At 39.7% G+C, this 27,119-nt stretch overlaps 1 protein-coding gene across 2 annotated transcripts in view; it reads right to left on the bottom strand.

Moving 5' to 3' along the window:
• Positions 1-27,119, bottom strand: part of FHIP1A (FHF complex subunit HOOK interacting protein 1A) — a 252,724-nt gene that overhangs the window by 68,733 nt on the left and 156,872 nt on the right. For both annotated transcript variants that reach the window (XM_060654005.3, XM_060654004.3), the window contains 3 exons: positions 23,822-24,053; positions 11,321-11,947; positions 303-461 (listed from right to left, as the gene is read on the bottom strand). In XM_060654005.3, the coding sequence (XP_060509988.1) occupies positions 303-461; positions 11,321-11,947; positions 23,822-23,926 (891 nt within the window). In that variant the 5' untranslated portion in view covers positions 23,927-24,053. The remainder of the gene's footprint in view (positions 1-302; positions 462-11,320; positions 11,948-23,821; positions 24,054-27,119) is intronic.

Raw genomic sequence — 27,119 nt, 5'->3', positions numbered from 1 at the left:
TATTTAATGAGTGAAGCATTGAACTTATTGTTGATGGTTAAGTGGATAATCAAAACAGAATTAACACTTTTTATAAGGAAGATAAAGAAAACCTACTTATTTTCTTCTCAATTAAAACTTCCCCCAAACCTATAAACTAACATTTTTGTTCATTCAAGGACATTCAGTATGCTTAAAATAAAGCAGCAATATTCCATAAACACTAAAATTTTAAAAAGGAATGCTGATGAACTATCTTCCGCAGTGCTTGTATCCTGAATGCACCAGCACAAAGGGCTCCTCTACTGTGCTCCAGTACCCACCTGTATGACGGCATTACAAAACTCCAGGGAGTTCATGAACTGAACGAGAGCAGGGAGTAGGAGCCAGTCGTCCTTCAGAAGGCAGTGCCATTCCTCACCTTTCTCTTCAAGCTTTGTAGGCAGGGAGGAGTAGAGACCACTGAGCCCGGTTGCAAGTACCTGTGTTCAGACATAAAAATAAGCTCTTTTCCAAAGTTCTTAGCTTGTAACTCATAGCTGCCTGGTGATGCCAATGCCACTTGTCCATAGACAACACTCTAAGCACCGAGGCTATTCAAATATTCAAAAATATCAGCTAGCTAGGAAGGACTCAACAGGTGAAGGGTTCAACTCCAGCCGAGGACACAGCAGCACCAGAGGGATTTGGCTGACACATGCACGGTTAATACAGGCTGCTTATCTCTCATGTGCCAGGCATACACTAAGCTGGGGGTACAGGGAGTGGAGGGAGACACATGCGGAGATGAAGAAAACATGAGTCTGCCCGCGCGGTGTTTGGGAGAGAGGCGGATCCATATACAATGCATTACAGTTCAACACACTGAGTTCAAATCCAGAGAAAGACTAAGGCAATCCAGGACAGAAGATCGCACAGGTAAGAACCATGAGTAACCTTATGAGAAAGATTCGTGCAGACGTATTAAAGGTCATGACCAATACGCACATGTTTACAGTTTAGAAAGCACCTTAATCTGATCTCCACAAATTATAGCAAGAAGTGGAGGTCATGGGCCAGTGAGATGTGATGATGATCAGCTAAGGTGGGTCTAAGCTGAAGCATCAGCAATAAGAGAAGAGAGGAGGAAATAGAGCTGAGTATCATGTGTCAGGTGGCTGTGAGAGTGCACTAGGTAGGCCTCTATCAACCCAGTAGTAATCCAAAGGTCACAGGGTTTATTTACATCCTCTCTCAGTGCTAACATGAAACTTTCAGCATTTGGGCTTAGTCAGTGAGGGTGAATGAGAACTCAAATTTGTCAGGTTATCCAGCTAGGTCTTTAAGAAAATAGCGATCCTCTTTTTTTTTTTTTTTTTTTTTTTTTTCAAAGAGAGAATGTGAGCAGGGGAGGGGCAGAGAGAGAAAGAGAGAGAGAGACAGAGAGAGAGAGAGAGAGAGAGAGAGAGAGAGAGAGAGACAGAGAGACTTAAGCAGGCTCCATGCCCATCAGGGAGCCCAAAGCAAGGCTCATTCTCACACTATGAGATCATGACCTGAGCTGAAATCAAGAATCAGATGCTTAACCGACTGGGCCACCCAGGCACCCTGGTGATGCCTTTAATAGAGATAGAAGTGTAGGAAAGAAACACATTTACAGTGGGTACCTATTGATTTTATCTTGCAGAGTATAAGACCAAGGAAAACTATTAATTTCACAGTACTAGAGGCCTCCCAATTGGGAACTGATGCCAGCTAAACAGCACCTTAGAGATCCCCAATCTGGCAGCCATGCAAAGAACGGGCAGGAGTGGCCCAGAACGGGTGCAACGAGGTCATCTATAGAAGGCACTGCTCCAGGGTAAATGCTAAAATTACAAGGAATTCAAATCAGATTGAACACTCAAGGAAACGTTCAATCCTGAGTTAGCCCCAGAAAAGAAAGAGTGAAGTATTCATTGATCTGACCGTCTAATAAGAGATGAACAGGCCAATTACAATAGTGCAATAAATACTCAAAATATGTAAGAGAAAAAATATAGTGCTCTGGATATACAAAAGGCTCTTACTCTAGACTTGGGGGGCTGAGAGCATGAAATGTTCTCAACAGAACTGATATTCAAGCTGCTGAGGAATAAATAGGAGTTACGCCAAAAAAGAGCCTTGGAAGGAAGACTATTTCAAGCAGCGGATGTACGAAAGCTCATAGGGGTAAGAAAAGATGGCATCTTCCAGGAACTAAGAGAAATACAGCATTACTGGAATGTAAAGGTAAAGGTAGAAAGAACCAGGCAGGTTCAGATCCTATAGGGTTTTGGAGGCCAGGGAAAAGAGCTTGAGGGACACCCCGATGGGGAGCCTAGTAGACAGATGTGTGCGTCTGATGCTCAGGAGTGGGATCTGGACCAGACGTGGAGATCTGGAGTCATCCATTTGTAGATGGTACCTCAAGCCATCAAGACCAGAGAGAGGAGGGAAGGCAGGTTCAGACAGATGAGATATGACAAAATAATCCAGGGCTTGGCATCAGAAACAGAAAGTCAGAAGAAAGTATGGAAACAGGTAGGCTGAACTTGGAAAAATTATCTGCCAACTCATTGCTGTCTCTCCTTTTCTCTTGTCCTGTTCCCACAGCACTCTCCCATCCCTCTGTGGAACAGTCATCTTTCTGGTCGTCTTTATTAGATGATTGGCTATTTTCTCCAGTTCATCTGGTCTGACTTATTCACTCCTCTTTCCCCAGCACCAGCCTTCCATAGTGCCTGGCCGACAGTCAGTGTTCTAGAAATATGTGTAGGTCGCGTGAATGAATCTGAACTCTGAGCAAAGTCTTGGAAAGGAAGACATAAATATTTAGCAATGAAGGTTTGGAGTCTTGTTCTTAAGACTATGCAATACTCATTATTCTGCAGAACATTTTCATCCATGTTTCTCTGCCACTCTGAAGAAGACAGCACAGGCATCCTCTGGCTCCACTTTCTGTAGGTCAGAACACAGTAGGCCTCTGTGTCCAGCTGTCACATGGCACTGTCCTTCCGCACAGGCAGGCTTCTGTTTGCATCTGAACCATGCCCTTCTCAGAATACTCTTTTTGAAAAGTGAATACTAGGGCACCTGAGTGGCTCAGTCGGTTAGCATCTGACTCTTGATTTCAGCTCAGGTCAAGAACTCGCAGTTCGTGAGTTCGAGTCCCATGTCAGGCTCTGTGCTAACAGAGTGGAGCCTGCTTGGGATTCTCTCTCTCCCTCTCTTCCCCCCCCCCCACCTTTGCCCCTCCCCCACTTGCTCTCTGTCGCTCTCTCAAAATAAATAAATAAACTTAAAAATTTTTTTTCTTAAGTAAAATATTAGGTATGTGTTATTTTTAATTACTGTCAGTGATGTATGTAATTTGAAAATTAATGTTGCTGTAATTATATTGATATACTGAATAGCTATTCCCAGCTTTTTAGTCAGACAAATTAGGCCTGTCTATGAATTCATCTTCAAAGCCTCAAAGTGGTTAAGGAATCGGGAGTATGCAGAATTAAAGCCTTTGTACTATGGTTAATTTAGCATGAGTTAGCAAATGTAATTGATTTTTAAAATGTGACATCAAGATTAGATTTCCCTTCAAGGAGAATTCTCCGTCTCTGTTCTCCCTTGCCAGAGGTTCCAAATTTGTAACAGGTAACTCACTCGGGTCACATTCAAAACTGGAATTAAAATGATTTGTTTGGGTATTTTGACAAGGAGTTAAATACTTTAAATAGGGGACATTCTTCTTCGGGACAACAAATGCCCTGATTTTGAAAAAGAGATAAATGCACAATCTCATTTACTGTTTGTTTCCAGTACTTTAACATATTATCTGGCTTGAAGGTGTTCACTTGAGTGAGTGAATGAATGCATCAATAAAGGTCATTATAAACAAAACAGAGAAATACATATACTCTTGACGACTCCCATGTTGAAATGGTTCACCTGTTTTTCTCAGGGCCCTTCACACTCCACTGTGGGCTTCTCTCCCAGATGCACCCCCCCTGCCCCCCCACACCGCCCGACTCCCACTCTCTCCCATGGCATCAGCTGGTGTCTCTGCATGAAGACCTTGGATTCTCAATCTCCAGGCCTGTAGTCTGTTGTGGAGTTGGATGTGTTATTCATAGCGAGTGCTTCTAGCATCTGATACTCAACATACCTGACTGGACAGATCATCCACACCTCCAGTGTGGACTAGAATGAGCAAGTCAGACCGGGTGAGCCGGAGAAGACAGCCAACAAACTAACAAATGCAAGAAACACGAATGCTCTACAGAGGGACTTAGGGGGTGCTGTGGGAACAGTAGAAGGGAAAAGGAGAGGCAACAATAGGTTTTGTAGATCATTTTCCCAGTAGTTTAATGACATAATCTATTTACTTTTATATTTCATTTTTAACGTAAAAATTTAAAAAAATATAGACATTCAACAGCTAAACATAAAATGCCCATCTATTATTTGAGCCTTTTATGATCCTCTCTACAAAACAAACAAAAAAAAAGTAATTGTAAAACATAGTATTTATTCCCAGCCCATTAAGTGTTAACTCAGTATTTCTAATTTATCTTCTCTCAAGAGTCTCCTTAAAAGAAAGCTAATCACCATATAAAATCGTTAAGGATAACAACAGTTTAAAACAACAGGGTGCCTGGGTAGCTCAGTTGGTTAAGCGATCAGGTCATGATCTCGCAGTTCGTGAGTTTGAGCCCCATGTCAGGGCTCTCTCACACATACTCTCTTTCTCTCAAAAACTTTAAAAACAAAATAAAATAAAAAGCAAACCACTTCCCTGACAGCAGAACAGTATGGGACCTGTTGCAACTGTGGATTTTAGTATCAGACTAACACGGTTTCAAACCTGACTTTGCCATTTACAGAGGTTTCTAAGGTTCAGCTTCTTCAGTGAACTGGTGAAAGAATTAAAGACAATACACATGTACAGAGATGGGCATCGTGGCTTACACACAGCAGTGTTTCCAGTGGAGGTGAAGAAAGAGGACATGCACAGAGGGTGGAACAATTCAAGGAAGGTCCATCATTAACTTTAAACACTAATGGTACCTGGTTAATTTTAGCAAAAGAAAAAGATTTCTAGAAGATGACTTTAGTCTGAAGCTAGCAGCAAAACAGCTGGTGGGGACCATTTGATACAACTTGCCAAAATAAAAAAGCTCATAAATTTTGGATAGGAGATAAATAACTTTCTATCAGTGGCTGTGTACCTACAGGTTGCTTACTTCAATTTGCATTTCCTGATTTACATATATGCAGCTTTCTACTTTGGCCAATATATAACAAGTGACGAAGACATAACCATCAATATTTGGTTACAAAAAATCAAAAGTGATAGGGTCATATATAGTTGCCCATCCATCATTTGTCGGTACTAAACTGTACCCTAGAGTTTTCTCATTCTCCTCCTTTTCTGGGAGAGCACGTCTTGCCAGTGGAGGCAGCGGAACGAGCTCTTCCTAAAAACTACAACACAAAAGTTTCCAAAATGTGGTCCAGTTTCCTGAAAGAGTCATTACTCTTCCCAAAGCCTGATGCTAACACACTTTGACAATCATACTAATTACAGAAAGCTTTTTGTCAATTGTGGTCCTTAGCTGGATGGCTAACAGAGTACGCTTTTATCATCAACATAAAGAGTTCTTTTTTTTTTTTTTTAATTATGTTGTCAGATGTAATTATAGAAAACTGGGTACAAATGAGATTATGGGATCTATCCTGAGGGGCAACTTGGCACAACGGACCTCTGTGTTCCACTCTAGCAAATAAGGTCAGCTGGAGCTGTTGTTGTCCCTCCGATTTTAATGAACTGTACAGTGTTTTAAAACACGTTTTTATAAAAGCAACAATTACTCAGTGAATTCTGCTTATAACACATAATAAGTGGGTATCTAAACATTAAAAACTGCTCCATTCTAGTGATATGTTTACATTTTGAAGTATAAAATATTACAAACCATAAAACCTAAAAACACCTCCAAGATTTAACATATTTTAATATTTTGCCATAATTTATTCAGAGTGCTCTTTATTTTTTCAAAAAAAAAAAAACCCAAAAAACAAAAAAAACAACCACATTACAAATAGAGCTAAAGCCTACTCCAATCGTATTACCATCATTTCTCCTTCCTTCATCCCCAGAAATAACCACAATTTTGAACTCAGTACATATTATTCCTGTGCTTGGTCTTGTACTTTCGCTGTATACATATGTGTCCAAAAAACAGTCTATACTAAAGTTTTGTGAGTTAAAACCTTATGTAAATTTTATGTAAATACTAACATGCTATATGAAACCTCTTTCTACTTTTTCTACTCAACATGTTTTTAGATTACTGGTATTCACACATGTGGATCTAGTTACATGCTAATACATGTGATTCATTCATTTTGAATCCTGAGTAGTATTCCATTGAAAAAGAACAAACCATTCATTTATCTTTCCCTTAATGTATTTGTTTTGCTCTTCCTCAAATCACTATTCTATTGAATATCTTTGTGTGTGTACCCTTGTAAACATGTGCCAGATTTCCCTGGGGCAGATATCTAGAAGTGAAGACAAGATCACATAGTATGCAAATATTCCATTTTATTAAATATTGCCATACAGCTTTCCTGCATTATTGTACCAATTTATATTCTCAAGAGTTCTTGTTTTTTCTCACCCTTGACAACACTTGGTGTTAACAGATGTCCAACAGTTAGCCAACTTGATGAGCATTATCTGGTGTCTCACTATGGGTTCAATCTGCATTTTCCCTGATGCTACTGAAGATGAGAATATTTTCATATGTTTATTGGCTTTGGGTGTCTTCTGGGAACTGTCCATTCATATCCTTTGCTCCACACTGGGCGTGGAGCCCGATGGGAGGCTTGAACTCACAACCCTCAGATCAAGACCTGAGCTGAGATCAAGAGTTAGACACTTAACCAACTGAGCCATGCAGGCCTCCTTTGCCCTTTTTTCTAATGGGCTGTTTCATTGTTTTCTTATTAATTTGTAGCATTACATATATTTTTGTGTATTTGGGGTTCCAATCACATACACAGTTATGTGTATTACAAATATCTTCAAACCTGTGTTTTTGTTCTTAATTCTAGTCGCTTCCTTATGGTTCATGCATTATAGGAAGTCTTCATATAATGAACAAAGTGCTGCTTAAGCACAAGGGTCCTTGAGTCAGGTTGCCCAAGTTCAGATCCCGACTTCATCTCTTACTAGCCATGAGGCCTTTTATAAATTTACTTACTGTCACTGTGCCTCAATTTCTTCATCTATAAAAAAGGGTATAATACTAGTACTTACAGTTGTGAGGACTAGACGATTTAATACACGTAAAGCATGAAGAACAGTATCGGCCATACAGTAAGTTCTCAACAAATACGTTACTGTTACCATTATTCATAATCATCTGTTATTCCTGGTCTTTTACACACATTTATAGGACTTTTAGCAGTGATTTGTCATGTTCCATGAAGAATCCTATTGGGATTTTGATTTAAGTCACATTAACACTTCATAAATTACACCTTACATTTGCAAAGGGGCAATGTTACTTTTATCTGGAGAGATAAAGTGATCACCACTTTAACCAATAAGTAATCAAGTGTAGCATCACAAAAGTGAGATGACCCAACACATGCTTCTTGATATAATGCAATAAGAAGTGTATCACATCACCTGTAAAGTATTCTTACAAACTTACCCTGAATTTAATCAAGCACTTAGACCTAACTTCCAATTTGCGGGACATACAGGTGATAGGGACAAGCTAAACTACATAAGAAACAAACCCAGAGTATGTAGGACATTCAACAAGACAATGGCTTCTCTTAAAAAGTCACTGTCATTGAGGAAAAAAGTGGCAGGTTGTTATAGATTAATAGTGACTTAAAGAGATATGACAGGGGCGTCTGGGTGGCTCAGTCAGTTGAGCATCCAACTTCGGCTCAGATCATGATCTCACAGTCTGTGAGTTCGAGCCCCGCGTCGGGCTCTGTGCTGACAGCTCAGAGCCTGGAGCCTGCTTCAGATTCTGTGTCTCCCTCTCTCTCTTCCCCTCCCCTGCTCATGCTCTGTCTCTCTCTGTCTCAAAAATAAATAAAAACATTAAAAAAAAAGATATGACAATCAGAGATGTACCTTGTATCAGACTCCAGTTTGAAAAAAAAAAACCTACAAAAATCATTCGAGGCATAACTGAGAAATTGGATATTAGATCCTATTACGGAATTATTGTATAATTTTCTTAGGTATAATAGAGGCATTGTGGTTATGCAGGAGAGTGTCCTTATTTATAGGAGATTCATACTAAAGTATTTAATGTCTGTAACTTAATTCCAAATGTCTCTATCTTCATTTCAAATGGTACAGCAGAAACAAAAAACATAGATGATAAACATAAATATTAACAATTTTGAATGTAAGTCATGTGTATTTGGTGATCATTTCGGTATTCTTCCAAGTTTTCTGTATTTTACCTTTTTTATAATAAAAGGTTGTAAATCATAAGTGGCATTAACTTCATGGACTGATTTTCAGGAAAGTGTCATCTACACGGTATCTACAAACTAAACAATTTTCCATTTATTTAGGTCTTCTTTTATACTGATTAAAAAAGTTTTATAATTTTCTCTGTAAAACCCTTTTCACAGATTTGTTAGATTTATTCAAGATACCTTAGAATTGTTTGCTTTTGCAGGTAATATCTTTTCTTAATTGCCTTTTGCATACTGCTCTGGAGAACCACCTGAATATTTTGATGATTTGTTTCGATGGCTGTGCTCCTTCTTTAACAGAACTACCCAAAACAATTCAAATAAGCCCAAACCCAAACCTCTGTATAGGTCCCTCACAAAACTATTTTTAGTAAGCTTCTGCCTCCACAGCATTGCTCATATCCAGCCCTTCCTTGCCATTCTCATCCCTATCGTTCTTGTTTCTAGACCCTAATGTATCTCCCGACCTCCTCAGCATCTCCCCATCTTGAGCAAACTCACCTATCTTACCCAGTTTAAACTCCTAAAAGAATTCTGATTCTACCGTGTTATTGCTCAAATTTCTTCAAGAGCTCTCTGAACTGGATAGAGCAAATGTGATAGGCACTAATGCCCACCCACACCCACACACCCACACTGTCCGCTTCTAATCCCTGAACCTGTGAATGTAATAGGTTACATGGCAAAGGGGAATTAAGGTTGCTCATCAGCTGATGGTTAAATAAGGTCATCCTGGATAATCCAGGTAAACCCAAAGTAAATTGCAAGGCTCCTTCAAAGTAGAAGAGGGAGGCGTGACTACAAAATGGTGTTCAGAGAGATACAATACTGCTGACTGCACAAGTGGAGGAAGGGGCCACAGGCCAAGGAATGTGGGAGGCTTCTAGAAGCAGGATAGGGCAGGGAAGTGCACTCACCACGAGAGCCTCCAGAAAGGAGCACAGCCCTGCCAAGATCTCCATTTTAGCCCAGTGACACCTGCTGGACTTCGAACCTACAGTAAGCCAATACTACCGTAAGATAATGAATTTGTGTTGCCTAAAGCCACCAGAAGAAATAAAAAAGTAATACAGCAATGTATTTCAAAGGTGCTTAGATTCAGGTAAGAAGTTCCATTTTTGCCGATGATAATATATTCTTTAAAAAGAGTTTACAAGAAACCGCACCGTTGAAGGCAGTAAGGAAGGGAGATTTAATATGTTGGCACAGATGGAAGGGAATCAGCTCCTTACTTCCCATAGCTGACTATCACTCTTTCTACAATTTCTAATTCTACTGGTCAGAACCCAAAAGAGACACATGGTACCCTGAATTTCTGAACTGTAGTTCTAATTTTCAAAATTTTTATCCATTTGTTTGCCCCAAAATATTCACCACATACTAGGTGATCCTGGTTTATTAGTAAAAATAAGAATTTAGTAGCATGAAAAAGATTATTGCTTTTGAACCTCAAAGCAAAATACAGTATATTATTCACTAGGGTTGCTATTAGCATTTTGGGCAAGTCGGTTCTTTACTGTGCAAGACTGTTCCACAAACTACCAGACATTAAGCATCCTTGGCCTCTGAACACTAAATGCCAGTTGACCTCCCTCCACAGCCACCTCATGTCCCTATGACAACAAAGGACACCCCAGAGACATTCCTAACTGCCCTCCCCCCAGTCAAGAACTACTCATATAGTGTTCGTTAATAATGAATCTAATCTACTTATGGCAACTTGCCTGGCCTATTTCAATAAAACTCATTAATGGTCTTACTATTCCAGCAGAATCAGGCATACTTAAGACAGTACAGTTTATAAAGAAATATAATGAGGTGACTGTAAGAACAACCAATTGGAGCACCTGGGTGGCTCAGTCAGTTAAGCGTCCCCTCAGGTCATGATCTCTTGGTCATGGGATCAAGTCCTGTGCCCCACCCCACACTGAGCGTGGAGTCTGCTTAGGATTCTCTCCCTCTGCCCCTCCCCCACTTATGCATGTGTGCGCTCTCTGTCCCTCTCTCAAAAAATAAAATACAAAATTTTTAAAAAGAACAGACAATGGAAATAGACTGGGAGTGTTTACTGAGTTGGGAAAATAAAATTAGCTGTTGCCCAACATCCCTGACAAATCAGATGATATAAATCTGCCATTCAAATGCCCCTTCCAAAGACAACACTAACACCAAAAACTAATCAGAGCCCTAAGGTATCTTAAGAGCCTCAGACAGCTCCCATTATTTTCTGGAACTGTGACCACGATTGGATCTATGCTACACCAACACCTGCAAAGGACCTCACACTTTCTTTGTCACCATGTCGATGATCACGAAGCTATACAGAGTGAAGTATTTCTTGCTACCTCAAACTGTAAATACGTATTTATTTTTATAAATAAAATCAGTGCTTTGTGTCTATAATCATCTGGTCACTATCTTGCTGAGAAATAAACTGATCTGTGAAACCAGCTGAGCAGTCTCACAGCGTGCCATGATTCTACAGTGCAAGATCAACTTGAAAAGCTAAGAATATAGAAAGTGCACGTTCTACCAATCACTCAGGATATGTTCATAGTAAAAAACTAAAATAGTTCCTAACCCAACAGAAATGAAACATGAAATGGTAACACATAGAGTTTCCTCTGTTGGCTTATTTAGAGCTGACAATGCTCAGCCAAATAGCTTTTCAACTTAGATTGCTCCCTCCAAAAATTTCCTCCAAACATCTTTCCCTAGAAGGTGCCAAGTACAACTTGCTGAAAAGAAAGGTATAAAAAAAAGTATTTACCATGAGCACGAGAGAGGAAAAGCGGAGTGGGTGGAAAGCATGCCAACGAGAGGGACTTACTGGACAAAAGTAGGTGTTTTCCACAATGTGATTGGCCACCATGCTGTTCTCAGCAGACAGAGACATGATGAAAAGCAAAGCATCCCGGGCCTGCTGACCCACTGTCCCCTCTCGGTGAATGAAGGGAATCAGAAGGGAGAAGATGAGGAAGTTGGCTGCCCCTTGGTCCTCACTAGTGTGGAAGAAGAGTTCCAGAATAGATGGATCTTTGGCAAGGATCGAACAAAGCTGATTGAGGAGGACAACCAGCTTCCCCTCCACAGCAGGGGTGCTTGTTCCCGAACAAGAGCTCAGCAACATCATCAGGGGCTTCAGGATGGGCTTGTGGTGCAACAGAGGCTGGTGCGACTGAGTGACCAACATCTCGTACATCTTTAGCTGCTCGATTTTAGTCTCATCAGTAAATTCCCTCCGCAAGCTCCAAAGGAAGAGTTTCTCCATGATGTTCTCGGAGACCACAAATTCCAGAATCGGCCCCATCGCAGCATCCTTGGCTTGCTCTTCAATTAGCAAGAAGAGCATGTGTTCTACATAATTCTGCACGGCACTGGCCTCATCTGGAGGGATGGATCCATATTTTGCCTGGGTGTTCTTCAAGGGGTCGTGCTTCTCTAAGATCTTCACAACCTGTAACCAATGCAAACATTTGTCATCCATCTCATGTTTACCATAATTACAGTACACACCACCCCTGACTGCGCCTTATCTTTCATGGAAAATGCAGGAGCCATGGCCCAAAACAAGATAAATATGAACACTGTGTTTGTCTCTCTCTCTCTCTCTCTCACAAGAATAAAATGAAGTGGTTAAACTATAGAAAGCAGACATTTGAAGATGTTCATTTAAAATCGTTACAAATTTGGGCAACCTAAACGTCAGAGAAAGTAGTATAGTTTAAAAAATTAAGCTACTTGTGTTCATGAGCCTATTGTGAATACTACTGAGCAAAATGAAAAATTGTAAGTGATATATTAGATGAAAAATGAAGTCTTTATATATAGTCAGATACATCATTATCAACTATGTCAAAAACATACATGAAAAAAGATCGAAAAATATATATGGAAAAATAATAATCACTTTTGTGTTCAAAGTGATGATAAATTTTCACTTTTTTTCTGCACTGTCAAAAATATCACTTTTTAATTTTAAAATACATTAAATAAGTAAGACTACCCATGTTCTACAAATAGATTTGGAGGTTCCAACAGGAAAACACGGCTCCTTCGCACGCCCTCGACTGAACATCCCTCCCTCCTCTACTTGGATGGACACATTCTCCCACCAAGCATGCAAGGTTAGTAAGGATGAAAGGAAACTGATGAACAAGGGATACATACCTAGCACAATCACCCCTAGCATATGGCATATGATGAAACTAAAAAAATGAAGGTTTGAACTTTGCATTTTTTTTAAATTTTTTTTTTTAACGTTTATTTATTTTTGAGACAGAGAGAGACAGAGCATGAACGGGGGAGGGGCAGAGAGAGAGGGAGACACAGAATCGGAAGCAGGCTCCAGGCTCTGAGCCATCAGCCCAGAGCCCGACACGGGGCTCGAACTCACGAACCGTGAGATCGTGACCTGAGCTGAAGTCGGACGCTTAACCGACTGAGCCACCCAGGCGCCCCTTAACTTTGCATTTTTTAAAACCAGAAAAAGTTCTGGGATGACCATTTACTAAGTAAATCCCTAATGCAGCAAGTTTCTGTTTGAAGTGATAAAAAAAAGTTTTGGAAATAGTGGAGACAGTTGCACAACATTGTCAAGGTAGCCAAGGCCATTGAACTACACATTTTAAAAAGGTTAAGATGAGGGGCAGCTGTGTGGCTCAGTCAGTTAAGCATCCAACTTCAGCTCAGGTCATGATCTTGTGGTTCACGACTTTGAGCCCCACGTTGGGCTCTGTGCTGACAGCTCATGATTCTGTGTCTCCCTCTGTCTCTGACCCTCTCCCACTTGTGCTCTCTCTTTCTCTCTCTCAAAAATAAATTTATAAATAAATAAATAAATAAATAAATAAATAAGAAAGTTAAAAAGGCTAAGATGGCAATCTTTGTTATATATGTTTTACCACCACAAAGAAAAAAATCTATTGACGGTAAAATATAAATAAATCCCCAATTAGGTCATGCGATGTCCTGGTGTTTTTCTCCCTTACGACTGCTGCCTACTGAATGCTTCCTACCTCTCTCTGCCCATCAGTACTTACCTCTACTTTAGGACCTAGAAATTAAAAGAATTTCCTATCTCAACTCCCATGTAACTTTATGACTTGGAATTTCTACAATATCCATTCAATTGACTTCCCTTAAAATGTATACATATTCTAATAATAATTTTTAGACAACCCAACACCCTAGCGATGAATTTATACTTGTTCCTTTTTGCCTTTCTGAACTGCATGCTATGGGGATTATGTTTGTCTTTTGCAGTACCCTCCTGGCCCAGTTCTATAACGTGCTGTTACACGCTCTATATTTAGGTTATAGAATTTTTGCAAGTCACTGGGGAAGCTGGCAAAAGTACAATGCTATGTCAGCATGCATGAGAAATGAGAAAAATGTATTTCCCCAGGAAAGGTCTAAGTTTTTCTCCTGTCAGAAACAAGGCAAATGAGCCTTTATAGACCAAGCAAGTGTATCCTCATAGAATGAACAGAATTCTACAGAATCTGGAATCTCTATCAACTTTCATTATAAAATTAATAATGTTGTCACAAAGAAAAAAAATCACTGCAACACCCCTGAGTTGACATTTTCAATGAGAAAGGCCTTGGGTTCGCAGCTACCCAGGTGGCACCTGGCTTAATGACTCAGCCCCAGCACATCCACTGGACGGACATCTCTCCTTCGCTCCCTGCCAGACTCCAGAGATCCCCCAGCCTCCCCCAACCTCTAGGAAGTCCTCCAGAATTCCTCAGAGGCCTGACTACCTCACTGGCAGAAATGTTGGGATCTGGCTGTCCTTTCCCTCTGCTCTGGCCTTGACAACATCTCCCAGCATGGGACCACAGTACCTCACTTGTCCAAAAGGGGCCTCCACCTCAACACGTATGTTCTCGAGCCCCCAAAGCTCGAACTTCAAGGTTCCACATTCTGAAGAATAAATCAGCAACACGCTTTCTCCCAGTTCCATAATTTCAAAGTCCACATATTGAGTTTACTTATGAGAACTATCTATACAGGTAGGCCTCAGGGTAGAAATGTAATTACACTTCTCATGTGTGCTCAGACTGTCTAAACTGTCTAAAATTGATCCTATGCTTTATACACTGTTAGTGGTGGGGCAAATTAGCTCCATCTTTCTGGAAAACAGTTTGGCAATCTGTATCAGAAGCTATAAAATTATCCCTGCCCTTTGACTTGTTAATCTCACTTTGAGGAGAATCTAAGGAAACAATCCAAAAATAATATGTTAAGAAATGTTCACGCCAATGATATTTTCAATAATGAAAAATAAAAATATTATTGACCCAGTCAACAATAAGAGAATTATAATCGAAATGTTACATCACCATACAATAAAATTATTAAAAATAAACACTAAGTGAAACATATCATTGCATGCAAATGTATATATGAAATAATTTAAGTTAAAAACTAACTATATTGACAAAAGACACAGGATCATAAGTGAGTCTGAAAAGATATAAATGGGATTTTAAGGTTAATTACTTCTTCTCCCCTATAAATTGATCTAATTTCATAATATAAATAAAAATAAAAGTAGACAAAGTAATTTTGCACTAATCTCTTTTTTAAAAAACCAAAACACTAGAGCACCTGGGTGGCTCAGTCAGTTAAGCATCTGACTTTGGCTAAGGTCATGGTCTCAGTTTGTGGGTTTGAACCCCACATCAGGCTCTCTGTTGTCAGCACAGAGCCTGCTTCAGATCCTCTGTTCCCCTCTCTCTCTGCCCCAACCCTGCTCATTCTTTCTCAAAAATTAAACTTTAAAAAAAGAAAAACCAAAACACTGAGTTAAAAGCAATTAATAATTGAAAATCTCCTAATTCTCAGAAATTCCTAAGCAATATAAATTTATACACGTGTATATGTATTTATACTATATGCATGCATGTAAGTAAGTATATGTTACACATCTAAATATATATAAGTAATATATAGCAGAACTATTTACATAGTCATGAAGCACATTTTTCTCATAAATTAACCGTCACATATTATTTATTCCACTGTATTCCTTTGCAAACAGACTTACTTTTTTTGCTGTGAAAAAGCTTAGAAAAGAGAACTGAGTTTTTTATACAGAAGACAAACTACTTAGCCACTTTTAAATTGAAGCATCTTTACCCTCTTTATAGTATAAGCTCCTCTACACTGGTTAATGGGCAGAGAAACTCGAGAACAGAGCTATGATAACCCATGGAGACTGAAGGTTTGTTGATCATCCGTAATGGAGCAGACATGTTAAGAGCCCTTACTCATTCCCGGCCCTGGCCGGGTGGTTTTACTGCCTGGAAAAGGGTGTGTTACACCAAGGCCTGTGAGTCATGGAATATACAGTGCTCAGCAAAGCGTTAATTATGCCTGTGTTGACACATGTCCTTAACCTCTCTTCTTAGGTGTCAGGACCCTCCCAGGCCACCTCCCTTTCCCTTCCTGGCAGACACACCCATGAACTGCTTTTAAGAGTGGTCTCTAAGGGCCCATACCCAGGGCCTGGTTCCTAACCTGACAGGGAATGTCTTAAGAAGCTTCTTGGCTACAGCACAACATGCGTTGAAATGCCAAAGAACTGATGCCTCAAGTTCACTGCCCAGATGGTGTCACAGTTCTCTAAGCTTCTGTAGATGCTTTCTCACGTGACCTGGACTTTTCCTTATTTTTTCCTTTAGTGCTGTCTTCTCACATCACTTCCACCAAACCAGTACTCCTGTGTCCTGACTTCTGCCTGCTGCCTACTTTCATCCATTTATCTACTCTGAGCTTCCAGTCCTATAGATCCACAGTCTTTGGTGCTCCTGGTGGCTTCCCCAGGCCTAGCACATTCCCCTGAGTATCCTCTATCTTATGCTCACAACTCTGCTAAGTTGGCTTCTCAGCTGTATACTCAGTCTCGGGGATTCAGGTCCCGGAAAAAAACACCATTAGGGGAGCTGGAGAGACCTAGAGATGGGAAGAGAATGAACGCAAGCAAAATATGCTGTGCAAATATTTCCTTTACTAAACAAGTTCACTTCTTTCGGCTAAAAATGCCATTTAATAAAGCAATCAACCCCTGCTACAGCCCCAGCTCATTAAGTAAGGCAGCTAAGATCGGAAATAGCACTGTAAATGTTTTGCTGATCATGGCTAGGCATCTGTTGGTCTACAAACTTTAAAAAATATAAGCTGATACATATATGTGTGAATCATAGCCTGGATCACAAATAGAGCCACATGTAAATTATCACAAATGTACAAAAAATCAATAGTATGAACAATTGTATACAAATTATCATCTGACAAATACGCTTAAATTTTAACCTAACTTCAAAGTCATTTGCTCTATAAATATAAAGGTTATTAGGGTAAAGGAGATGAATAAATAGCATTTTTCTTTTATTAAGGATATCAGCTACTCCTAATGATGGTCCCCATCAGTCAGCAATAATAGGCCTGGATTAAAAATATTCACAAATTCTGAAATAGGCATCTCAAATGCTGTCAAAATGAAAGATCCACATAATCACTCCTCTAGCTAACAAATGATTATTCTTCATGGTAAACACAAGTGTTTATCTGTCAGATTAGCTTTGACTACATCTTAATATTGTTTTATGTCTTCTATACACGCATATGTTAAGAGATGATTACTTATGCTACTTTGGTTAGAGCCTAGTTATTTCAAGAAAGTCACATGAGTATAACCCATACTTCCAAATCCTTTGGAATGCTAATTAAAGTGACATCGTGGAAAAAACCAAGTTACTAAGCAACATTTTCCATCACACAGAAGAAGGCCAGGCTTTTGCGATCTTAAGCCAAATTCCACTTAATGTACCAAATAACTACAACAAAACTAAGTTTCCATCCAGTCCTTGATCATTACTTAAAAGCCATGTCTTTCAATCTGGGGTATTCCTGGCACACCTATTGCCATGGGAGACATCTACTGAGTCATTTCTTTTTGTATTAAGATTAACAGCCTAGTAATATATCTGTGCTTGTACAATTTGGTTCAGGTCAGCTCCAGTCCCAGTCTCCAGAGACATATCTAAATCTGCGATTGAACACGGTAAAAGCAGGAGCTATATCTACACATCATACCTCCTTGGGACCAAAGATGGTCTAGCACTACCATAATAAAGAAACATGGTAGAAATATCAATAAACAAAATAACATAATAAAACCTTCATTTAGGTATGTTTGTTAAATTTAGGTTTTAGGGAAAGGATTTAAGAATAATGATCTATGTAATAATATTCCATGGTAAAAAACAGACTTATCACTGATCATACAGTGGGTGCACTGTTGATATTTCCACATGTTCGACCACTTTAAAGTCCACTAGAAGCATAAGTTAATGCCTCGGCCCTCTAAAGAAACAAAGCTTCTGTTCTGCTTCACTTTCTACTGTCAAGTTCAGAGCTATTTGAGAAGCTAAGAGATATAAATTTTTAAAATATTAACAAACATCATTTGACTAAGATATTAAGATGAGATTCTCTAATACTTCCCAACTTTTCATCTCTCAAAGACTAATTTTTGTCATTTCGTCCATGACAAGGCATAGACCAAAAGAATGAAGATGAACGGAACAAGAGAATCAGTTTCACAGGGAACAGACACATCTCAAATCCATTTATAAGTCCTCTATACTTCTTTACTAGGATCAGCCCCCTTGGAACTCTACATAAGATACTATACTTAAACCATATCATCTACTTTGCATTATTGTGGGAAGACATTTGACTTAATTAACTAATCTAATTTTTCCCATCCCCACCCTCACCAAGAAGAGAAAGGCTACTAGACTCACTAGCTTTTCTTCATCCATTGCCATTATTCTATCTGAGCTCTGAAATTTTCTTGGCTCAAAAATTGTATAACCGCTTATTTTTGGAGGCTGAGGGGTGGTAAGGAGAAGCTTTGGGCTATTGACTAACCAGAAGCACACGGAAATGTGCATTTCCAATTGATTTTATTTTTAACCCATCACTTCTGTTCTCCTAGCTCTAAGTGCAGACACCATTGGGTATATAACCAATACTGATTCAAGGCTCAAAAGGAGAGGACAGAGAATGAATAGAGCAAGGTCCATGAAGCTTCACGGTACAGCTGTGCCATTACGAAAAACTGGTGTATGGGTGGGTTAATTCACATGGCAAAATAGTTGAACAGTTTATTATCTGGTGGACCAATGCTTCTTACATCCTGTTCTCTCTTCCATTCAGAAGAAGCACAGAAGTAAAGGCAAGAGATAAAAACAATAGTCTACTCGACTATAAATCGTTCTTCCAGACTACTATAAAAACTAAACACACACACACAGTCCTCCAAATCACAGATCATTAAATAGAAGTCCAAAGACCTTCCTACAAAATTATGGAATGTTTTAACACTAACGTATGTTCAAAGCTGTTTTCTAAGTCACCTAGCTCTTCTAAAGTTGTACTTCATACAATGTTCCTATCTCGCAGTTCAACAATTTATTGAATATCTACAACAATGGGGCTACGCTATTCTTGGCACTTGGAGATGTAGGTCAACTATAAATGGTCTCTGATCATGAAGAGCTTGAAATGAGGGTGGAAGGAAGCTACTGCACACATAATCTTAATAAAATGTGGCTGGTATAACAGAGAAAGAACACTCAGGATGCTGCTGCAGCACTGAGTGGAAGCATAAAAGAGAGCAGAGAAGGTTTCCTAGAAAAACTGATGTCCCAAAAGAGTCTTTAAGAAGGAGAGGCATTTAACCAGGGGGAGGGATATTCCAGGCAGGAAGAGGAGGAAATGCCTAAAGCAGAGAAGCGTGAAATAGCGTGAAGGCCACTGCCTAGGAGTGGGGTTGGCTAGGAACTCCAAGTAATTTCCCATTTCTAGAGAATAAATCAGAGACAGGAAGTGAAATGAGGCCAGACCATAAAGGCCCTGTGTGACATGCTGGCCTGTAGGTGCCCGGATGCCACTGAAATGTCCAACTAGAAAACTGACACGGGCAAATCTGGGTTTTAGAGTCACTGCTCTGGCAACATGACAGTGCAAGACGGCGTCTCAGAAAGTGAGAGAAAGTACAAGCCAGAGGCTGCTTCCTATGGCCTGGATTCACTGTCAGCAATGTCACCTGCCGAATGTCCCCTAAAGAACTATTCTGGGGATGTCATGACATCACTGGGCCCAGGGAACAGTTTGGAAACTCAAGTGCACAACTGGGCCACTCAAGATCTCTCCACTGGCAACCTTCCTGAATCACAGACTGCCGTGGATGATGGCTGGTTGTGTGACAAGCTGTCCCTGACAGACTGCAACGTGTAGGTGGGCAAGCGGATAGCCTCCTCCATCAGAGTTTGCTTTGTAATTCAAGGCCTGGAACAGAAACTGCCAAATACATGTTAATTAGGCTGAATTTGTATTCAGGTATCCTAACAAACAGAAGAACTCTGAATACCATAGACGTCTATTGACTTCATTTTCCCTAATTTAACAGATAAAAAGTATTATGCTTGCCAGCTGCTGGGGCACTTCAGTAAATACAATGTTGTCACCCAGTTCTGACTATGCCACATTTCTTACCAGCCTTACAGGTTCCTCGGGTGGCCTCAGGGGAACCCAGGGGCTGCTGTCACACTAGTCACAGGAGATTATGTCAGGCTTTAGCTCACTTCCCAATCCTCTGCAACCCTTCCACATGTACCTCCACACTGCACAACTCACAACAAAGTACTAATGTACAAAACTCTGAAATGAGTCTCATTTATTCCTATCAACTGAATCTCTCATTCCTTACCTGAGTTAGCCTTGCACCTCCACTTTGCCCTAACTTCCTCACTTTTTTTTTATCACCAAGAAAAGCCAAAGCTGAACATTTCTTCCCAACATCTTCTCCAAAACATTGTTTTCCTTTGTCAAGAAAACTTTCCTTTCCTATAGTCAAGCTAGCAAAAATCTCACTTCCTCCATTTCCCAAGCCACTTTCACCCATAATAGTCCCTTCCTTTGATTTAATTCCTGTAGTAATATTATTCATTTTCTAATCATGTATCTCACCTTGTCATCCAAATTAGCATATACATTCTTTATTTTTAAAAAATTTTTTAAACGTTTATTTATTTTTGAGAGAGACAGAGAGACAGAGTATGAGGGGTGAGGGGCAAAGAGAGACGGAGACACAGAATCTGAAGCAGGCTCCAGGCTTCGAGCTGTCAGCACAGAGCCCGATGTGGGGCTCGAACTCATGAACCACAACATCATGACCTGAGCTGAAGTCGGACTCAACCGACTGAGCCACCCAGGTATCCCAGCATATACATTCTTTAAAAGCTCAGACCAAGGCTTACACATTCCCATGTCCACCTGTGCCCCCTATACCAATGTATCCGCAGTTTGGGCTTGGTAAATCTCCATTTAACAATAATTGTGTTGACATTCACATGCATTTCTTCAACGTGAAGAAATGCAACAGAAAAGTCCTCAAGAGCCTTTCTTGGAAGTAAATAGACACTGTGGGCACTTTGCAGGTTTATTTAAAAGGAAAAGTCAAGGCTAAAGAGGTAAGAAAGTTAAAGAAATGGTTGAAACAACAATAAAACCAAGAGTGTCTCTACTTTATAAAAGCAAGTATTTCATAACTAAACACCATTCCCTCTGACAAAGTTATCCTTACTCTCAACTCAATATTCTGCTGCACTAGGATAAAGAAGATATGGCATATATAGATACAATGGAATATTACTCAGCCATCAGATCAAAAAAAAAAAAAAAAAAAGAATGAAATCCCGCCATTTGCCACAAAGTGGATGGAGCTAGAGTATATTATGCTAAATGAAATAAGTCAGTCAGAGAAAGACAAATACCATATGACTTTACTCATATTAGAATTTAAGAAACAAAACAGATGAACATATAGGAGGAGGGGGAAAGAAAGAGAGGAAAACAAACCATAAGAGACTCTTAACTATAGAGAACAAACTGGGAGTTGATGGAGGGATGTGGGTGGGGCTTGGGCTACATGAGTGATGGGTACTAAGGAGGGCACTTGTGATGAGCACTGGGTGTTGTTATGCAAGTGATGAATCACTGAATTCTACTTCTGACACCAGTATTGCAATATATGTTAACTAACTAGAATTTAAGTAAAAACTTGAAAAGAGGGGCTCCTACGTGGCTCAGTTGGTTAAACATCCAGCTCTTGATTTCACCTCAGGTCATGATCCCCCATCGTGCTCTGTACTGACAGCATGAAGCCTCCTTGGGATTCTCTCTCTCTCTCCCTCTCTCTCTGACCCTCACTCTCTCTCTAAATAAATAAGCATTTAAAATTTTGAAAAGAAAAAATATATTTTCTGCACTAAACAAAGGGTACTATGTTTCAGATAACCCAAAATGTCTGATAATGCTGAAGTCATTCATATAAAATAGGGAAATGAGTAATATGATTCTGGGACCACTAATTTACTCCTTCACTAGTGTGAAAGAGTATTTACAAATTCATGAATTAAGACTCTCTAACAGCACTCCAACAGCTTTGGAGAAAGCTTGCCCAGGACGGAATTTGACAGGGCAAATGATCCATCCACATAAAATCAAGAGGCTGATATATCATGTCTGTATAAACGGATATTAAATGGACCACATCACAGATACTCCACCAAGAACAATTACAATCAAAAGTATTTTTACACAAATAAACAAAATGGGCTCAGAGCCAAGAATACATACTAGAATGATGGGAGTTCTTCAGCCAAGTGAAATGACTGAGGCTGAAAGTACTGTTAATATAAAACATCTAATTGGGGTGCCTGGGTGGCTAAGTCAGTTAAGTGTCTGACTTCGGCTCAGGTCATGATTTCATGGGTTTGTGAGTTCAAGCCCCACGTCAGGCTCTGGGCTGGGCATGGAGACTGCTTAAGATTCTCTCTCCCTCTCCCTCTGCCCCGCCTCTGCCCTCTCTCAAAAAAATAAAATTAACTTAAATTAAAGATAAAGATAAAAATAGGTTTTCTAAAATATTCTTCCCACACCCAATGGGCTAACAGCCACATCCCCTTGGTTCACAAACCCACTTTGGAGCTGGCACATTAAAATACTTATAAAAGTGCAAAGTCAAAGACAACTACTCTAATTATCTGGAAAACTCCTGAATTACTTTCCTCCCTTTGCTAAAGCAGACATGCCCTTAAAATCCAGAGCAAATCCATTATGATTCTAATTGTAAAAAGTCAGAGAATGGGAAATGCATAAAAAATCTTGGAAGCTTTCTATGAATGACAAGAAGCTACAAAGTGCAAATGACCCAGAAGTAGAATCGATTTTGTTTTTGATCTAAACTGTGTCCCCTATAATTGTTGTGATTTGCAGGCTCAGTGCTTTAACCCCTGTGCTGTGTCCGGCCACAGGAAGGAACTGGGTAGTCATTAAAAAACTGTCACATAAATAGCCACTTACCAGCTCACCTAGGGAGTGTAATGTTGGACAAGTAGTAAAGAAGGCCAATTTTATTTATTTTACTACTTACAAACTCCCTGAGGAAAGGTGGTGAGCTGATAAATTTTCTGAACACTCAACCCTTAATTATCTCTATGAGCAGATCAGAGTTACAGAGAAGTCAAAACGAATAATCAAGAAAACTTTTATAAACAGCTTTCTAATGAATTCAGGTACTGCCAGGCACCTTCTTTTGTTAAATTATACAGGGACCACCAGCCCAAAAAATGGTAGAAGCACAGAGGTCAAATACACGAGTCAAGGGACCAAGGTCTACGCACTTGCTTGCAAACTCGCTATTTGTATAACCTCAAGCAAGTCGTTTAACATCGCTAATTTTCCATTCCCTCATCTGTAAAATGAGGAAGCTAATATTAACTGCCTTGTGGGTTTGCAGAGAAGATTAAATGACATAAAGCTTAAAGCTTTTGAAGTACTCAGCACAGCACTTGGTAGGTATTTCATAAATGTGTATTTTAGTGCTATTGGAATGTGAGGACTAAATGGAAATCATCAGGGAGGAGGGAAAGAGAATTTGTAAACAAGGTCAAGTCTACTGCAAAGTGATGCAAAAGTCACTTTAAGGCCAATTGCTGTTCTTCTAAAAATATCTGAGGAACATATATGTTCCCTAATTGCTTTTATGGCAACCATGGTTTTTAACCAGATCCCTATTCTAGGAAAGAAAAAAAAAAAAGGTTGCTTTCCCTTCCACCTGAAAGGGTTTCCGTGCCCTATACTTCTGGAAGCCTTAGTTAGTGCCACAGAGGTAGGCAATCCTGGTTCAATGTGATGGAGACCTTGAGGGCTACCTAGGCCAGCAGAGGAAGTGGAACTCATACATTACCTGTGCCCAGTGGTTTTTAAATACAATCATGCATGTTTCTGGGTCAACTCCCTGCAGGCTCACAGTCTGCTGGAGTTTACTTTCTGTCGCAACCGATGACATCATAAACCTTCATACATCAATGCTTCTAAGTCATATTTAATTTTCCAGAAAATTTGGCAAGCAGTCACTAACTTTCAAGTATCACGTAAGAAATGTAACTTCTTCACATTTCATTGTTATCTTCTGAAACCTGTAATGACAATAACAAAAACATATCTCGTTATGTTCATATATTTAATAGGACACTGGCTATTAAATTTAAATCCAAGCATAGACATTCTCAAAGTTCAACGCAAAACAAAACATCCACGAAAGAGACATTACTACTCTATCTACGGGTTCCCCTATTTTCTCTTACCTTGCTACTAAAAATATAAAATAATGATGCTACTACCAAAGCTACGTTCACGAATTAAACAATTATCGGCTTTATTTTCTCCACTACCACCAACCACAGTCCCCTAGATTGTAATTCTAATCATTCAAATCTAGTGTCTATAATCAAGCAAGAGATTATGATAACAATGTCCGTGGAGTTTAAAAGCATCCAGAAACAGGAAAACCATTAGTTAACGGCGACAGAAATAAATGGCTTGATGCCACTTGGGGTAGTTATAAAACAGCACCCAGACTCCTGGGTCCATTATGATTGAATTTTTTTTTAATCAATGGCTGTCATAATGGAATTTAAAGCATTCTCAGTCATTTCATAGCTACAAACCAAGTTAAGGTTTCTAGCTTTTCTGAAAAATAATAGAATTCCAAGTAACCTTGACAAATCACAGATAGAAATGATCCATCAAAAACAAGATAGTGCTTACTCGGTGTGAGTACAAGATAGCACACTTACAAATGAAAAATGAATTATGTGGATAAAATATGAAGAAAGTATGACTACAACAGAGCCAGTAGGGAGAAAAAAGATATTGAGGTCACAGAGTGTATAGTAAATATGAGCCAGTTGCGTGCTGCTAACTCTCAGACAAAAGTGGTAAGACAGTGGTATTGTCTTATCATTGTGGTCAGCCCATCCAAAGGACTGGGTACAGTTCAAAATCCTTTTTTTTTTTTTTTTTAAGCGTACAAACTGGAGAGAGTTCAAAGTGATTACACGATAATTATTAGAGCACCGGGAAACAAAATCCATGATAAAATTTCCAGACTTGCAGTGCCAAAAAAACCCCAACTATTTTCAACTGAGTAACATGAAGGGTATCACACTGGTCAACTCTTCTGCCCACTAACAATAAAGTGTGAGAAAGGGGGCTTAATGTGAGGATTCAGGTTAGACTTATGGCTCAAGTTCTTTGCAGGGAGTGAAATTAACTAGAACATAGTTAAGGAATATTCAAAACAAGGACATCTGTTGGGGGTAGAAGGCTAACCATTCAACATTCATATCTGGGGGAAAAAATGTTAGAATGTAAGAACAGAAAACTTGCTAGATGTGATAATTCTTGAGGAAAGAAAACATTTTTTAAGGAGAATGGAAGGAGATTAAAGTATGTAGAAAGAGGACAGCCTCTTTGAAGAAAGATCACACAAATTACATACCTGAGGGAAACAGCTCATGTGTATCGTCTAGGACTATATTTTATTACTCAAATTGGTGAATTTTCCAACATGTAATTCTTAATTCCTAATAATACAAATCTATTGTTTTCAATAAGACATTGCCCACTGCCAACAATAGCTCTTTGCCACTAAGAGGCATGTTTTGACAGGCCCATGTGGTGTCTTAAACACCAGGAATGGCCTCCCCACGCACACAGGGTATACATTTCCCGTTCCCACGGTCCCCACCACTCCCTAGAATCTGACAGCCAGCGTCATCACCTCACTCTTGGTTACTGGACTGGCCCTTATTAGGTAACATTTCAGTATGTGGCCCTGCTTTACGTGATAAGAGATAAAAACAAGTTCTGACTTAACTCCCTTGTCTTAAACATAATATTTCTGTGACAATGTCTCTTATTCAGATGCTATAATGAAAATAATGAGGAAAATCAGAGTGTTTCAGTTCATCCCAGAGGTTCAAAAAGTACAAGACTCCTTGAGACTCCTCCCAGCCCCAGGATCCCCAGATTCTTCTTCTGACATAAGAAGGGAACATTCAACATGTCAACTGCTTCTAAATCAAAATTAGAAACATGCTCTCTAAGGTCTGTTAGGTTTGTTCTCAGAGGGGCTGCACACGCACTCTTTTCAGACAGTGAGACTGCATTATAGACAAGATAAATATCTTAGCTAAAGTCATAAATCACGAATTAGTTTCTTTTGTTGTTTTAATTTTATTTTACTTTATTTGAGAGAGAGAGAGAGAGAGAGAGAGAGAGAGAGAGACAGTGGGTGTGCAAGCCAGGGGAGAGGGGCAGAGAAAGAATCCTAAGTAGGCTCCACTCTGGGACTGAGCCCGACTCAGCGCTCAATCCCACAACCCTGGGATCATGACCTGAGCCAAAATCAAGAGTCAAACGGTCAACTCACTGAGTCACCCAGGTGCCCCACAGGTTAGTTTTGATGGAAATCAAAGGTAAGTCTCTTGATTCCCAGTCCACTGTTCTTTCTAGAAATCTATATTCTCCTTTCTCCTGGCTTTAATCCCTGGCCCTATTCCCAAAGGAGGCTGTATCTTCTCTAAGAAAAGTGCATCTCGCTTGGACGATGCTTAACCAATCATATTTTTAAGGCTAAATGTGTCATAAATACAGAAGATTCTAAATGTGTCATAAATACAGAAACCACAATAATGGGTAAGCTTGGGAGCACAAGGGGGGGGGGGGAGGTATCAGGCAAGTCAAGCAAGCCATGTTTAAGAAGGAGAAACTGCCAGAAGATTCTATAAATGAAAATACTTCCAACACATCTGAGACAAGAAAGCTGGGTATTTCCTCCGTCTGTCTGTCTGTCTGTCTCTCATTCCCATGTTAGAGTATTAAAGCACTAGAGTGTCCCCAGGGCAATAGAAAACTGAAAGAGAGGACTCCATATTTATGAGAGATGTATAAAGGCATATTTCCTCAAATGCCAAGGTTTTCAATATATTCCTGCATCTGCCTGTTCTCAGGCTTCACTTTTTTCCCTTTTGCATTTTTTCCATTCCAGGCTTTTTATTTAACTCTCAGAGCACAGCTGAAAGTCCCAAGTGAAGAACAGAGAAGGACAAAACTAAGCAAAAAGCCAGGAGCAGGTAAAAGAGGCTGCAGCCACCGGAACATGTGCTCAAGTCATAAGTACGGCATTGTTGGACCTTTCT

This window comes from Panthera onca, chromosome B1, assembly GCF_046562875.1.
Source record: "Panthera onca isolate mPanOnc1 chromosome B1, mPanOnc1 haplotype 2, whole genome shotgun sequence".
Taxonomy (NCBI): Eukaryota; Metazoa; Chordata; class Mammalia; order Carnivora; family Felidae; genus Panthera; species Panthera onca.
The sequence above is the reverse complement of the archived record's forward strand: the minus strand, read 5'-3'. Positions and strand labels throughout refer to the sequence as shown.